This window comes from Anser cygnoides, chromosome 2, assembly GCF_040182565.1.
Source record: "Anser cygnoides isolate HZ-2024a breed goose chromosome 2, Taihu_goose_T2T_genome, whole genome shotgun sequence".
Classification (NCBI taxonomy): domain Eukaryota; kingdom Metazoa; phylum Chordata; class Aves; order Anseriformes; family Anatidae; genus Anser; species Anser cygnoides.
In genome coordinates this window covers 119,166,299-119,183,717 of record NC_089874.1, presented here as the reverse complement: position 1 = coordinate 119,183,717, position 17,419 = coordinate 119,166,299, and the positions used below count along the sequence as shown (strand labels likewise).

The window sequence follows — 17,419 nt, the reverse complement described above, 5'->3', positions numbered from 1 at the left end:
CGCTGTCTGGATGCATTTAGAAATCCTTCGCTTGAGCAGCAATTTGAGGACTGCTTAACAAAGCTCATCGTTCCTGCCAGATGCCTTTGCAACAGCATCTTGCGGTAGTCTTTGAACAGTCGGCTAGAAAGTCAGAGAAGACATCCACTGACAAAGAGTCAAGAAGCGTTTGAAGAACCTGGCCCCATGAATATAAAGACAGAGCTTGTGCATCCCAGGAGTGTGAAGTGTAAATCAATCCCTGGTACGCAAAGCTTGAGATGCCACAAAGAGAAAGAAAAGCACCAATAAATCTGGTCAAAAGCTGGTTGACTGTGAACTTTTAAAAGGAGCCACCAGAGCTTGTAATGCTCCCCCACTTCTTCACAGAAAATTCTTCACAGAATTGTCAGTAAGAGGAGAAGCCTTCAAAGACATGCAACAACATGCTGGCTGCTAGTGATTCAAAAGGTACTCCAGTGTCCTGTGATCAACAAGAAAAGTCAGGTACCAGTGATGAGCTGGGTCAGTTTTTACCCGTAAATTTCACATCAGCCCCTTTGCAGAACACTTTGCTACAATAAGCAGAAATCACTGGAAGACAACAAACAGAAATCACTGCTAGGTGGGGACTGTGATGAAACTAATGAATTCCTCCAGATCTCACAAGCGGTCCAGAACAAGTGAAACCAACAGGAGAAGCTAACTGGGGGAGGAACAAGCCATTTAGGCAGGGAAGAGGCTCTGGAGAAACCTCTCCATTATTGACAAGAGCCTCCCTCACCTACAGCCGAGGGAGGAGAAGCTCTGACAAGAAGCCATCCCGTCTCCCTGACGTAAGGGAGATACGGCACCACCCCACCAGCACGCACAGACACACTGCCAGAAACAACGTCAGGCTCCTCAGAGACAGATAAAGAAATCATCCCAAACCAGGCAAATAGGACATCGACCACTCACTGCTACTGTCAGCAGAACCTTAGAAATCCAACAGAAAAGTCTTTTTGGCAACAGTAATAACTGAACAAATTTGGCAAAGGTCTTGGTCATACTTTCTGAAAAAGAAAGCCTGGCATTTCCCAATTATGCAATCAAAACAGGTCTACATTTTATGCACGGGTTCAGAAAAACAACCGGTAACTTCCTGGTAGGAGGAAAAAAAATAATTCAGAACTACTAAGAACACAGTTACTAGCTCTGGTTCAGACAGACGGTCCCTGAGTCAGAGATCTTTGCAAACTGGGAGGATACTTCAAAAAAATAATATGAAGTGCTAGCCCTGTTCTAAGTTTTCCCAGGCATTCTGCTAGCTCTTGCCACTGCTAAGATCCTAAGCTAGATGAATTTTTGGTTTGAACACTTCGCAAACCTGCTCTCATGTCCCACGTTAATTGTCTAACTCCAGATGACCTCTGGGATACTGATCTCTCACTCCAATGTGGAACCTGGCCATGAAGTAGTTCAGTTCATCCACAACATTTCAAACGCATGGGAAATGAACAGACAAGTTTCACACTCAGTATATCGGTTTCCCTGGTCAGTTCCTTTAATTTCTGTTACTTCCTTCAGCACACAGGGTGATGTTGCCCCTCAGTATATACCATGGCAGCAAAACACGTTTTAACACAACATTTTGCAGACGTTTTGCATTACCCTGAATTCCAGGAGGATTAAAAAAAAGGAAAAAAAAAATCTGTGTTCCTTTGGAGATCGTGGACCCTGAGACGTTGAGCTTTTTTAAAACTTTGGCACAACTCCATGGTGTCTGACAGAGCGAAGGCTCTTGACAATCTTCAGACCCAACAAGGTGGCTTCACAGCAGACATCTATGTTTAAGCCATGGAGCTGCATCAACGCTAAATGTACATGCTCATGAAGAATGCACTCACTAGATACGCCAAGGGCAGCCTAGGAGGTAGACTACGAAGGAAGCTATTCTGCACTGACTCTAAACAACCAGAACGAACTTTTGAGAGAAGAAAAGTAAAAACACGGAGGAGCACAATCCTAAAATAAAATTATGTTCAGACATTCTGGCTTCGGTGCCTGAAATACAACTCTGAAGTTCGCTTTAATAACTCCGTAACTACCGATGAGACAGACAAATGAGAAAAAAATAGAAATGATGATCTCTTGGGGACTGCATATTTTAATGCAGTCTCTATTTTCTTTTTTTGCACAGAGATGGGAAGCTGAGCACACTGCAAGCACAGGGTCCATCAATGTAGGGAAATGCATCAAATGTTGACATCAGACTACATGCAGTTGACACTACTACATTGACATTAAGACTACATGCAGTTTCACCTTGCTCAAGTGAATTTTGCTAAAATGTTACTTACTGATCAAGTGCTCAAAAAGAGCACCTGTAGTCTTGAATGGAAAGCCTTCATATGGAGCAATTTATCTTTACAGTAAGGTGACAGACCTCCAATACTACTCCCTACAGGACCTACGGGATGGAGATAAATGCTTCAGGAGAACAAGCTGGAGTGTGTAACACCTGAACAGAAAGCAGGGGCGGGTTTAAGTTGCTGTGTTCTCTATGATTTGAACGTGCTAGCTGGGATACCCAATGTGCCTCTGTGCATGTCAGCTCAAGCTTGCCACGGTTCAGAGCGGAAGGAAGCAGATGGAGCTTCCAACACCAGGCGTTCCTGGGATGTGATGACACTGTGTTGCTGTCACTGCCTGGACAGAAAACCTCCCTCTCTAGGGAGGAGGAGAAAAGGACTTGTCTCCGCAGAAGTAATGACAATAGCAGAAGGAAAAAAAAAAAAAGCAGTATCAGCAAGGTCAAAAAATTCTGTGAAACGAAAGGCAGGCCGGATTTATGGCAGTGGTTACTTCCGAATTTTTGAATTTTCCATTCTTCCATAAGAACTTAAAAATCTTGCAATGTCCACAGAATGTGTCGTACCCACAGGGCCGAAGGATGTGATGTGCCCATCTCCAGTCTGAATATAACAATCATACATGACACAAGGTAGAAATAAGTTTTCATGAGGGCCAAAGTACCAATGCTGAAAACAGTGAATTGCAAGCACACAGATCTCACAAACACAGTAAAATTTGCTGTTTAATATAATGGCAAACCATGAACAACTCTGCTCCACTGAGCATTTTGATAAAAAATTACCCATACGTGAGCATGAAGAAAAGCATAGTGGAAAGCATTATTACTGCAATAGTAAAAAGTCTCTATTAATAAAGAGCATGCACATTAAGCAGTAAACATACATGTGAACTATCACGCAAAGCCAGAATGAGAAAGTAACAGTCAGAGAAAGGAATGCTTCACAAACTCCTCAGCCACAAGACTTGCACCATAAGTCACGTCGATGAATGAAAAACAAAGCAAGCAGGGTAAGATGCAAAAGGAAGAGTACTTCAGTACCTTCCTTTCAAATCAATTAAAAATGACATTCAGACAAGAGTTCCCAACAACACCCCTCAAAAAACAAACAAACAAACAACCACAAGACAAACTCAGAAGAAAATCCAAGAGATGGGGAGAAGGATGAGATTGCTTTAAGTCATGTTACTTATAAAAAAATAGCTAACAAGTATTTTTTTGTGTGTGTGCAAAGGCAGTCAGAACAACCTGTATTTGTTCTTACCAGTTACCCTGTCACAACATACGATTCTTGAACTTAATGGTGTCTGAATGATATAGGAGGACAGATGCTTTTAAACAAATTACTATTACTTTCACTTAGAGTTATCAAACACAAATCATATAGATGAAGTGCAGTTTAGAAGCAGATTTGTACTGTACCTAACATCACAGATATTTCTAAATAATGCGTCTGGAAAGTTAAGTTATATTTCTAGTTAAATGGCAAGTTCTTCAGAAATACGAACTACAAGAAATACAGGTGGTGTTACGCTCAGATCAAAGTTCTATTAATCCCAGCTAAAAGCTTTTACGTAATAACATTTCCCGCTGAAAATACAAAATCTTGTGCAATTAATGTTGTTAACAGTACTTACTGTACTAAGAATGAAAGTATGAATGTGTTTCGTTCTGATGGCTTGATCAGATCTACATTATGGAAGTATGAAGCAAACAAAAAAAAATTATGCCTTGTTTAATAAAGTAAATTAGCAACACACTTCCAGATTCGTCCCTCAATTATTTTTTCAAAGGCATTATTTTATCCCAACGATATTTAATTTCTAATTGTCTAATGCAGGTTTCAAAACTGCAGTACTAGACACCCTCCTGGGACAGCACTTACTATCTGCAGTGGAAGAATAGCCAAGCCTACATTTTCTGGTTCAGGCCACAACGTTTTACTTTCATTCTCAAGTGTCAGAAGTATAAAATGTCAAATCACAGGCACAAATCAAAAGAAAATGTGTTCTTTTGCTTGGCATTCCATTATCGTTCTCCCTTCTCTTTCACGTAAAAGCCTGCAGGTATATGCATAACAAACTCAGCAAGCCGATATACACCGAGCAGACCCTTCCAATCCAAAAGGCAACGTTTAAAGCCAGGAGGCAGCACTGAGATTCCAACATTTTCACAGCCTGTACAAAAACATCTGTTTGCTATTACCATCCATACATATTGTTATTCTTCCTGGGCTGGTAACTTCTGAAGCCATTCAAAAAGATTTTTCTCCAAAACATACCAAGTCTTGCAGGCATGATGGCTTCTTGCCACATCTATATTAATTTAAAAAGAGGCTGCTGAATTTGGCCCTACTTTAAACATTATACATTCTTTATAACAACATATGTAAGCTACTTAAAGTGATTGTGTATGCCATTATTGTTTCTCACAAGAAAACAAAAACAATACAAAGAATTTTTGTTTGAAAAAGACAAGTTTACATCTGATTTTTCCCTCTGTGACAAGTTCAGACATTTGGCTAGCAAAAAATGACAAACAGAAATCTGGCCGCTTGCCATCTCTCTAAATTATAGTATTAACTAATAACTAATGAAATTATCAAGAACTAAGAAAATAAGCAATAACTAACAAAGCTCAGACTTTTGTATTTATAGAAACATTTTGCATGGTAAAAGGAAAGCGTGTTAAGGACTATCCTTGTTTTCTTCATCCACAGACATAAATTTTTGTGCAAGTCTCATCACATCCAAGCTGCTCAAATCCTTTCTTCCCCCACATCGTAACTAGTCACTGAAACTAGAAGGTGGGGGAGTGATTGTTTATATCCTCATTTGTCAGCCTTTCAGCCTCCTTGAAAATGCACTATTACACACGAAACCCCATCTTCATCTTCAAGGCTTCACCCTCCTCCCCTCACGTGCTCCTCTCGCTTCAGTCGCTTGAAGGTCACTTCCCCGCAAGAGGAAGGAGTGGGGGGAGAAGTGCTGTTTCAAAGGAAATGCTGATGGTTTGGGGTTATTATCGATTTATTACTCAAATTCAATTGTAACCCAATCACAAAATGTTCGTCCCAAATCAGACCAACAAATTCCAGTTATCTTATATCAGATTACGAACTCTACAGAATAATATGTGTCAGCATTTTCAGTAAAGAACCATTTTGATAATAACTGCACAAAAAACAAAGAGCAGAAAACAAAATGCATAGAAGGTGAGATTTCAGAAGTTACTTTTGAAAAGAATCTGCATGAGTTTGCTTTAAATCTTGTTTGTGTCTTCTCCTATGGACAGGAGAGTCTTCAGAACATAACTCAGAAAAGCACTATGTTTTTTTCCTTCTGCCTCATGCAATCCCCACATAACCAGCAGATGTTGACAGGAAAAGGTTTTAAAGTTTGGTTTTTTTTTCCTCCTCCCTCTCTCTCTCTCTCAACTGTCCAGATCTCTTTGCCCAAACAGGAAACTTCACAGGGAAGTTGCAGCACAGAATACAGGAGGGGAAATTTAAAAAAAAAAAAAAAAAAAAAAAAAGCTTGCAAATGGTCTAAAAGCCTTTTCACATAGCACTCTCCAACCACCAGCTTGACTGAACGGAGCCTTGCTCTTATGATGGCTGTACACCTTTTAGCCTCCCTGTCACATCTTGTGAAGAACAAGCCGTTATGGATTTGTGGAGAAGAGCCTGACATCCCAAACCATAGGAGCATCCAACTAGCGCTGTGCAGTGCAAGGCAAGCTTCTATGGTACCTCCTTTCAGGCCTCAGTGACAGGGTTAGGTTAATTACAGAAGTGGAATTACCAATCAGAAAGACCCAATTAAGAGTAAAGGCCTTCTTCCCCCACTTCTTTCTGCTGTACGATGTCCTCATTTCCACCTGTGTCTGCACTTTCAGCAAGACTGCCGTCACTCACCCCAACACCGGGGTAGGCTGCCGAACGTAACTCCAAAATTGTCAAAATGTGGAAAGCACAGAACTTCTGCCCCGAGGAGTGATTCAGACAAAAGCGAGACCCCCGAGCACTACAGAAAAAATAAACAGAAAATGCATGCTGAAAGGAGGCGCTCTTTTCTGAGGTAGTGATTCATCCCAGTGACCAAGAAGCAGCCAAACCACAATGGTTATTTACCAAAAGAGGTCACACGGAGCAAACAAAGGAATTCGAAAAACTTAAAGCCAAAAAAAAAAATGCGTTTTTTTGGGGATAATGTGGATGTTGATACAACCTAAAACCGAAAAACAGCAAAACAAAAGCATAAAATTCTGTAACATGAAATGCTCAACAAGAAGAGAGGCACAGCCCACAGTTCTGGAAACATTTTTCCTTAGGTCTCAGATGGAAATAAGACTTCAGACTGATCTCACTTGAAATTGCTCCCCTTTGCCTTAACGATGAACTCCTGGTCTGCACGTCTATCGAATAACCAAAATCACTTGACAGCTCTTGCAGCAGCTAGGTTACTTAAATCCTCCACGTTAATCTTCAGGCTCCTTCCACAAATCATTTAAGTTTGTCATTTGATAAGTTCTTTCCTCTACTTCTGTTGCCAAAGTCAGAAGCAGTCGTGGAAATTGAGTGGTTTAGAAATATTACCGGGCAAAACATAGGGAAATAAATCCAAGAAGAATCTCAGAACAGTGAGAGACCCTTAGTGTGAACCTAAAAAGATGAAAGTGGTAGGCTTTTGCTTTGCTGACACGTCACATTTCTGGACTAGAAGCAATTGTAAGGTTATCTAGATACATTACTAAAATTTCAGCCATTCAGACTGACATTTTCCCAACCAAACACCAATTTTATTTTGGTGACATGAAACCGTTTGACTATTCTAAGAAAAGTACTATTCAAAACAAATTTTGCCCCGGATGAAAAAAATATCTTGCAAATACTACCACAGCTATTTTACTGGTAATTTTGTCATAGTCATACTTTGGAGTAAGGACTGGCTATTGGAAATGAAAGGTAGGTTGTGAAGTTGAAGTATTCCTAAACTATGGCATATCCAGCATCTTTCTGAAATTTAGTTGCATGCTTTGGCAAATGTTTGCGGGGTAAATGAAGCAGAAAGTAGTGCCCTAATGATTTCTAACTTGCCCAAATTCCTGTACATTTTCACCATGATGGTAAAAGGAATATACCAGAAGCTGTTCATCTGCTGCCAAAACTAAATCATCTTGAAGACAGACTCACCTGAATTTTAAAAATGTACTAAAGAATAGAACAAGGTATTTTCCCCATAGCCTTTTTCTCAGAAAACACTAACTAATTCTGACTCATTTTCTGAAAGAAAGCAAGAAAAATAATCAAAGAAAGGAATCCAGCCAGGGGCAGATGTTTAGCATGGAATATTTCAGCCTAAGAGTTAACGTCTAGCAGACTGGTGAGCAGCCAAACACAAGTTTTCATAATGACACGGGAAGCTAGGACAAAAAGAATATGAGCCATGTTGCAGATCCATTACCGTAGAGAGCAGTGGGAAGAAAAAAAAAAAAAAAGACCCATTCAATATCAGTTTCTGTTCTTTATTTCAGAAAAAGCAAGAGGATGTCCTCAAACCACATAAGGAATAAGGATGTGGAAGTAGATTCCTGTTCATTAGTAACTCAGGAGGAGGATAAACGACATGTAGAAGCCTTGATCAGTTTTAAGTGAGTGTGCCTGCATGATTTTCAACATAGCAGTTCTGAAAAGAGTTGGCTAAAGGTATTTCTGGGTCCCTGATATTACTTTCTAGCAAGTCTTCAAACACCAGGGAAATTCCAGAAGACTGAAAAGATGATGATGTTCAGCAAGGGCAAAAACTGTGACTCACAGTAAATGGAGAGCAGCTACCTTGACATCAGATCTAGGCAAAATCACTGGGCAAAAAATTAAGGAATTAAGACCAAAAATACATTTTGTGCCATTCCACACAGGTGACATCTTGAATATGCTGCATGCAAGTGATTACAGGATATAACCTCTCTAATGCTGCTGTGAGAAACTGTGAGACCAGCTTTAGTCAACAGTTTGGGTTTGACTCCTTCAGAATTAGTAAGGGCTTAAAATCATAGAACATTCTTATGAAATAACAGACATTTTCACTATCAATAACGTACTCTTTCAGAGGAATGCAAAAAAAAAAATATTTCAGATAACTAACTTTGTGAATAACAGTTAAAGCTTTTTTTAAGTGGAAAATCATAATTAAGTAACAGCAGTGCCAGCAGGATTTGAAAGTAAACACACTATTAAATGGTTTCATCAATGACTTTCCTATATCTAAATTAAAGAAACACAAACGGTAACTAGAGAGTGGGGAACTGGATCTCAGAAATCAGCAGGATCTGGGTGATGGCTTTGATGAGACTAAAACTTAAGGGATACATACAGAGTCACTGCCTTTGTTTCTAAGATCATGCTGAAAAGTTTGAAAGCGTGCAGTAAAGAGCCATGCAAATCACTTGACGACTGGAGAAAATGCTGTAGAGAACATTAAAGAGTCCAGTCTGCTGAGTTTATGAAACTTGTGAGGCAGCATGATTTTGCTATGTAAGTGCCAGAGAGGGAAGATGCCATACCCTAAAGAGCTCTTTAATCTAATGGAGAAAGGCTTTATATAAAACAAAAGATGGGAACTGAAGCCAGACAAACTCAGATTTTGGAGAAAAAAAATTAAAAAAATAAAATAAAATAAATGTGAGTGGAATTAAGGACAAGCTCTCAAGGCCTCAAGGCAAGTGATAGATTCCCGCATTTGCATGTTTTCAAATTAAGACCAGAGGACTTGCTGGAAAATAAACAAAGTTAATATGTGCTCAGAAACAATTATTGGGCTTAATACAGAATAAATGCTTGAAATTTCACAGCCTACATTCACGCACACACAAATTGAAAAAAAAAATTGTTTCTTTACACTTTGACTCTATGAACCTATTATCTCTTAAGAAATATTACTGAAAGATGGTGCTATTAGTCGCCTGTAACTAATTAGTGCAACTCTCACCCCTTCTTTTTAAGGGAAGTGCCCCATACTTATACTTCACGCTCATTTCACAGTTGCATTCTGTTTGTTCATGTTTGCTGTCATCCACAATTTTAGCAATTAGCCATGAATATGGCTGACTTCAAATAAAAGAAAAATTGTCAAGGAAAGAGGAAAAAATGGCTATAAAGAAACAAAAAACAATAAAATAAAATACATTGCACATTCAAAAACTAAACCTTGAATTGTCTTACCACCTGGAAACACCATTTTCCCAAGTGATGTGGGAAAGCAAGAAGTTCTGAACAGTCTAGTAGATAAAGGCTATTTAAAACAAGTTCTTTATCCCTTATATTCAAGTGCTTTGAGAACTAGGACACTGTCTTTTGGGCTCACATTTCATTTCAGCTCTATATGATGGTTTACAATCAAGAGAACTTTAGCCCGAATTCAGGCAAAAACACAGAGAATCTGGGTTTCAGTTGTACCCTTCTGTGGGCTATGCGCATATATGCATCCATGTGCTTTCACGTAATAGCATACGTATAACAGTTCTTACCTGATGGGATTTTAGCATCTGAAATACACTGATGTCTCCAAAAACTAATGGCAGATCTTTCTCTGTTCTGCAGCCGACACAACCTCTCAGCCAGCCCTCCCCTGCGGAGAATAAAGGAATGCTCAGTTTTGCCAAGAATCAGGATACAGTTTTGCCAAGTGACAAGCCATAGGACATATGGAATATGTATGCTTTGACCCTGAGAGACAGAAACATACAGAAACATTACATTTTACAGATTAGTTCTCCTCATTTTGATTTTCCAGTGGATACACTCCCAATAAAACACACAGTTAGGGTCAATACACACAATAAAACATTTTTCCACTATCTGGGTGTCCACAATTTTCAAGTTTTCAGAACTGCTTCCAACACAAGGATTGTAAAGAAAGGTTCCCACTTTCTTCCTCTGTACTTCCTCTGCACTTCTGCACATACCATGATAGCTACTACAGACAATACTGAATTTGAAATAAACACCCTAAATGGTTCAGTGTAACCACCAGTTATAACAGGTTGGGTTTTCTTTCCTCACAGATTTGTTTGTCTGTTGGCAAGGAGTGATCACAGAAATATTCTTTTACCCATACTTGACCCTATGATTCATTTCACAAGCTGGGTCAAGTGCGCAGTTTCAGTGGTCGGAACATTCTCCAAGATGGAATTAATTTAGCATTCCCAAGGTGAGGAGCAGAGGAGTGGCATCGAAAGCACATACATTTAAGGTAACACTAAAGCAATTCCTACCCTTGGATTTAAATCCAGGAGATGTCAACTTACCACTTTGAAACCAAAAAGTGTGTGTTGGAAGCTGTTTTGGGGCTGTTACAATGAGTTTTGAAATAGTAAGGGGGTATTTGAGTGTTTTTCTTTGGCTTCAAACAAGTTATTTGCATAAAAAAGTACTTTTATCTTTCCTTAAAGTGTAGGTTTCCCCACAACAAGATCTAGTACGTATCAGTAAAGGCTTCCACTAGGCTGAAATGTGTCCTTAGGTAAACTTAAATCAACAAAAATAGAATAAGGCCAGTTTATGAGTGCATATAAATGGGATTATTATTACTATTATTTTAGAACAAAGATCAAATAGCTTGGTAAAGCTCATGCTGCAAATGAGAAGCTGGGAGGAGTCACACCTGTGGAAACAAAGAAGGAACTAAAAGGGCTAAGCAGCACTTCAAGGAGCCTGTAAAAAATCTCTTTGGTTAGTAATTACTAACAGCAATTTCACCTGCAGAGAAATCAACAGGTTATATGATAATGAATTAGCAGTCTCAGCTGATTTTCTAATGAGCAACTATTTAATTTGCAAAACCATAACTATTACAGGACTTATCGGATAGGACGGCAAAACATCGTCATAGTGAAGACCACAGAACGAATACTCAGAAATACAAGAGCCATGTGTGACCCAGAATGATTTGTGAAAGTTACGTAGTTTATATTACTGCAGTCTCTTCTATGGCTGTAGAGGTTCAGGCAGGGAAGAGAAACTCAGACTCTAATTTACCATCTTTCAGAGGACCAACCCCCAAGATAAAGAACTCACAAGCTACATGACTTGCTATATTACGGAGGAAAACAAACAAAAACATTTAGGAAACCTTGGGCTCCAATGAACTTACAGATAAGCTTAACAATGTTGTTTAATCCTCCTTTCAACATGGATTTTAAAACACAGGCAACCAGTACAGAAAAGTGCAATGGATGCTTTGGTATGCAGCAGGGTCAAATTAAGCACAGACCTTCGTACAGGGTAATTTTGTCTGCTGCTAACACCCTGTTCAGCCACATTTACCCCCAAAACTTGAGCACTCAACACTCGAGTATTGCTGCACTCCTGCAGTTGAGGAGAAGGCAGTTCCACAAGCACCAGCAAACTGCCCACCCAGTTTCTCCTCCCGCCTGGCTGCCGTTCTCAGATGCAGCTCTTAATTCAGCTCGGCTGCACGGTCTACCCAAGCCATGCTGGAACACAGTTCACTGGAGCTACTCTTAGAAATACAGCTGCTAAATGCATTTTGAATTTGCTTGCTTGCTGAAGTCTTGCATGCAGAAGTCTGCAACTGAACCCTGTGGCTGGACTACAGCAATACAGAAAATAGCGAGTAGCTCAAAAACTTGTTCTGGTGGAAGAAAACTGTTCAGCAGAAGCCTTCCAAAACCTTATTTCATTTCTTCCACAGACAACGTTCAAAGAAATGTATTTTCTTACAGCGCTTAAGGTACCTGCACAAAAGAGCAGTTCTTAAAACCTCGATCTAATTTTCCCCCTTCCCCTGATGAGGGGTATGGTTGTAAGCCTGCCACTGCTTCATCTACGGCAGAAGCACTCCATAGTATGACAAAGTTCCTGGTTTCATGGCACAGAACAGAAATATACAACACAAAAAAACACTCTTGTTTCAGGCCTAATATGCCTACCAGGCAAGGTCTTACTCTGACACAACTTCACCACACATTTGCTAAGCGTGTCTGTATTAGGACAACAGTGACCACAAGGTCCATGAAAAATAAAACCATGTCTTTCCTTTAGCAGCCCCTTGGCTAATAAAATTAATTGATATTTATTAATACTTATCCTTCTATTTCAATTCCAAATGCATTTAAAAATAGTTTAAACCACAAACATAAAAAGCATTTTGCATCTGCTTGGATGCAGAACATAAAATATAACCAACAATGTATTTATGAGAGGTTCTCATCCAGTCATTGGCATTGCTTTTTTGTTCCGCTCCTCTCTCCCTCCCCCGTCTTTCATACATTGTGAAACTGGAAAATACAGTCCAAGGACATGCCATGCACAAAAGGAATTTCGATGGCAAAAGAAAGAGTTGGTAGTTTATGGTTCATTTCTTCTGCTTCTTCTAAAACGTAGAAACAAGAACAAGAAATTTAAACATTGCCCCCAAAAACAGCAGAATCAACCCATTTTTAGCACTTAAAACAAGAAAAAAAGAAGAAAGATACTTTCTGTTGCATATTTTGACACGTTTTAAGACAGCGGCACTTGAGAACTATTAACTCCTTCTCATATAAGACAGGTGCCCACACTGTTCAAAATGTTTGTGTATCTGCCGTGAGAAATTGTGAACAGATGAGAGCGATAACAGAGCTACAAAGCTTACATAAAGCAGAGCATGATATTAAGCAGGAACCAGCTTCAGTGTTAAGAACAAATTTCATATTTTGAGAAGAGCAACACTTAAAATTATTATTATTTTATTCCTAGTTGCACACCTGTGGATTATTATATACCTAATGAGCTTTTATAGTCAGTTTTTGGCAGTTAACTTGGTTTACTGGGACTAGCAGGCATTCTTCAGCACAGATTCTATCCAAGAAAGGGGCATTTTGCTTATTTCTGGTAACACAAGATAAATCATTTTTACTTTTCACTGTCCACACATTATCCTTCTGAAAATGCCTTAGCTTTTCAGTGCTGTGTGTTTGGTTTAGTTTGCCAGATACTAGAGGTTTTGTTGGCACAAAGGGTGGAGACTGGATTCTACAATGCAAGGTCTCATTGCAGTTTCTTTATGTACCTAGCTGCCTCAAGGAGTTTGGAAAAAAATATCCAGATCCTTTTTTTGATCTTATGCATTTAACTGTCCTACATGACTAACCCACCATCTGGTGTGTGTGTATGTCTGTATATATATATATAAATTGGCAAATATATTTTTATTACGAATTATGATTTCTATAATCAAGGAAACTGACAGTCTGTATTTAAACAACAAAAACTTTAATCTGAGCTGCATACCTTACTGACTAGCGCTTTGAACTTAACCCCAAAATAATGTTTTATCGTGAGCAAATTTAATGCATTTGGCAAACTGTTAATGCAAGGGCTGCTCAATGAAGCCAAACTGCTCAGATGCAATCTCTGCTACTCACAACCTTTTTAGTTTTAATCAGGAAACTCTTAGTACAGATGTTTTGACCCTTGAAATCCCTTAAGGTAGATTGAACAAGTGGAAGTCCACGTCCTACTTCCCTACTAAAACTGAGCTTGTTGAAATACTCCATGGTCTATGTTCAACAATATCCACGCGAAAGACGCAGGTTTGCTGACCAAAATAAAAAGCAGCATCTAATACGAAAGCTCAGTTTCTGGAGGTGCTCCTTTCCACAAAGATTGTATTCTTCTGGAGAAGCTGGCAGCCCATGGCTTGCACAGGTGCTTTGCTGGGTTAAAAACTGGCTGGATGGCTGGGCCCAGAGAGTGGTGGTGAATGGAGTGAAATCCAGCTGGCTGCTGGTCACCAGTGGTGTTCCCCAGTGGTCAGCATTGGGGCCCACCCTCTTTAATATCTTCATTGTTTACTTGGATGAGGGAATTGAGTTCACCCTCAGTAAGTCTGCAGATGACACCAAGCTGGAGGGAAGCATAGATCTGCTGGAGAGTAGGAAGGCCCTGCAGAGGGACCTGGACAGGTTGGGTCAATGGGCATGAGAGTTCAACATGGCTAAGTGCCAGGTCCTGCACTTTGGCCACAACAACCCCACGCAATGCTACAGGCTTGGGCAGAGTGGCTGGAAAGCTGTGCAGAGAAAAAGGATCTGGGGGTGCTGATTGATGCTTGCCTGAACATGAGCCGGCAGTGTGCCCAGGTGGCCAAGAAGGCCAACGGCATCCTGTCTTGTATCAGGAATAGTGTAGCCAGCAGGACCAGGGAGGTGATCATTCCCCTGTACTCTGCTCTGGTGAGGCCGCACCTCGAGTGCTGTGTTCAGTTTTGGGCCCCTCACTACAAGAAGTACATCGAGGCCCTGGAACATGTCCAGAGAAGGGCTACGAAGCTTGGTGAAGGGCCTGGAGCACAAGTGCTGTAAGGAGCAGCTGAGGGCACTGGGGTTGTTTGGTCTGAAGAAGAAGAGGCTCAGAGGAGACCTCATTGCTCTCTACAACTACCTGAAAGGAAGGTGTGGGGAGCTGGGGGTTGGCCTCTTCTCGCAAATAACCAGTGACAGGACTAGAGGGAATGGCCTCAAGCTGCACCAGGGGAGGTTCAGGTTGGAAATGAGGAGACATTTCTTCTCAGAAAGAGCAGCCACGCACTCGAACAGGTTGCCCAGGGAGGTGGTGTCACTGTCCCTGGGGGTGTTCAAGGAAAGGTTGGATGTGGTGCTTAGGGACATGGTTCAGCAGGTGACATTGGGAGTAGGGGGATGGATGATCTTGGACGTCTTTTCCAACCTTAATGACTCTATGAGTGTACCACCCTATGTCAAGCATCACCAGATGCTGCTGGTCCCTAGTTTCAAACTACAATAAGGTTAATAGAAAATGGAAAAAAGAAAGAGCATTAATGAGTAGGCTGTGTTTTTAAAAAGCCATTTTCAATCTTTTTTTTTTTTTTAATTGCTGGAGCTCTTTCTGTGTTTATTTAATGAAGTTTTAATTCAGCAGGGCAATTACTAAAAATAACCCCACAGAATTAAATTCATCTAAATTTACTCCTTCCCAGACTTCATTCAAATTTAAGAACCGTGAACACTTAAGCATCTCTTTGAGTCATCTCCTCAGATACACTACTCTCAGAACTCCATGTACTTCAAAATGCTGTGGATTACTTACACATATCCATCTCAGGACTGAGCAGTTAGCCCTTTTCTCCTTTCAAAGTAATGACAGGTCTCTACTAATATTTCCACTAATTTCTACTAATATTTTAACTAGTAAAGTAACTTACTTCTGTAACACTCAGCTGTTCAATTCCACTCCATGGGGTGCTCACTTATTAAAAAAAAAAGGACCCCCTAAGCAGGCTGGCATTTAATTTGGCAATACTGTAAAACCATCAGTTGTTATCAGGCTGTTTACAGCTTGCAAAATGACAAGCAATGCTGAATGCTGACAGTCACTACCCCGTGCCCCCTTTAATGTAAAGAACAGTGTGGGTACATATGTAAGATATGACCGATGTCTCCTCTATAGAGGCCCACTCCTCTCCAGAGCAGGAGAAGCTGTAACATGGGATCTGAAAGAGGAAAGAGTAACTTGGTGTACAGATGAGCCCTATTTAAGCTCTGACTCAACAATTAGATTTATAAACATTCACCTTGGATGAATCCCCAGTAACATGATCATTGGGGTAATTTTGTTTGTTAGATGTGGACATGCATAATCAAGGCATAACAGTATTTCGTTTCCTATGTGATAGAACAAGCAGACACCAGAGTAGACAGCAATCATTTTAATTCCCTATAAAACTTGTTCAGTAACTGTACTCTGCTACAAGTTCTGGGTTCTTTCCCTTGGAAAAGGATCAATGTTTCTCCCAAACCATTTCCATGTCAAATCAGCAGCATCATGCCCACATGTAAAATGATAAGAAAATGAAGATCTGTACTGTAACACAAGTGATCATTTCTAACACGCAGCTATCAGACCCACTGAAGCCTCTTAAGAGTTCAAGGATTTGGAGCCTCTCTCAAGAAATAAGCCCCAAATCTTTTCTGGTCTGCGTGGTCTCTTTTATATTTCTTTTTTCAACTGTTCCACAAAGAAGCTCACTTGCATAAAACATCTGGAACAAAGGTACCGTTTTCAAGAGCCACCACGACAGAGTAAGAGCTGGAGGCATATATGTTGCTGTTATACCCTCATGCTACTTATGGATGCATGTAAGAAAAAACAGATCCAATTTTAAAGCCTGCTTCATTTGTGCCAGCTCCTCCCTCCCTTGGCATTTTCGTTTATTTTCAGGACCTCACTTGGCCCTGTGTGACCAGTTTACTGCATGTAGAACCAGGACATTCTGTATTTTTCCCCCTCTTTTGATAAGGCAAGTTAATTTTAGCAGATCAGATCTGTAAGTGATCTACTGGCTTAAGTATAATTATATATAAGATAATTAAATTGAATTTCCTAAGATTTTATTTTGCTATTAAGCTAAAGAGGGACACATAAAACAAGCAAATAAAAACCAAAACCACACATACACAAAAAACCCTCCCTCCCCCAAAACAAAGCAGTTATTCTTCACAAGTAAAAGCTCTTGCAACATGACAGATTTAGATGAAGTAGGGTTAACGTTATATAACTTCAGATATCCATTTCCTGCACTGAAAGCCAGACGTTTTGTTTAGCTAATGGAAATAAAATTTTACTAGAAAAAACAAACAATTCATAAAGCCTTCAAGAGAGGTCTTCTTGTAGACAAGAAAAGCTGAGTGAACACATTTTGAGTTTTCTTGTTTACAAATACTGAACAAGCACAGTTACTGGTTTAACCCACAGAACAAACTGCGACTGTCAGTACATTATTTCTCCCTTCTTTAACACGCGAACTTTGAGTGCCTTGGAACTGGTGCAGGTTATACATTTTACCTTGTATTATTAGCATTAATTCAAAATCTGAAAAAAAAAAGAACTTCCTGAAAATGGGTATTTGCAGTGTCTACTCTCTCACCCTTAGGTCTGCAAATCGCATGCATAATTTTCCCATGCAACATTGACTCAGGCTGAGAAACTGAAACTTTGTGGTGGAATAAAAGGGCAAGAACATCTAAAACCAATACCTCTTGACCTAATCACCAAGCCAATTC

The 17,419-nt window shown here is 39.9% G+C and overlaps 1 protein-coding gene across 6 annotated transcripts in view; it reads right to left on the bottom strand.

Moving 5' to 3' along the window:
* The window catches only part of SPIDR (scaffold protein involved in DNA repair), a 203,068-nt gene that overhangs the window by 127,735 nt on the left and 57,914 nt on the right, over nucleotides 1-17,419 (bottom strand). For all 6 annotated transcript variants that reach the window (XR_010829669.1, XM_066992950.1, XM_066992951.1 and 3 more), the window contains one exon: nucleotides 9,863-9,963. Coding sequence is in view for 5 of the 6 variants with exons in the window: in XM_066992950.1 (XP_066849051.1) it covers nucleotides 9,863-9,963 (101 nt within the window). In the remaining variant the exon portion in view is untranslated. The remainder of the gene's footprint in view (nucleotides 1-9,862; nucleotides 9,964-17,419) is intronic.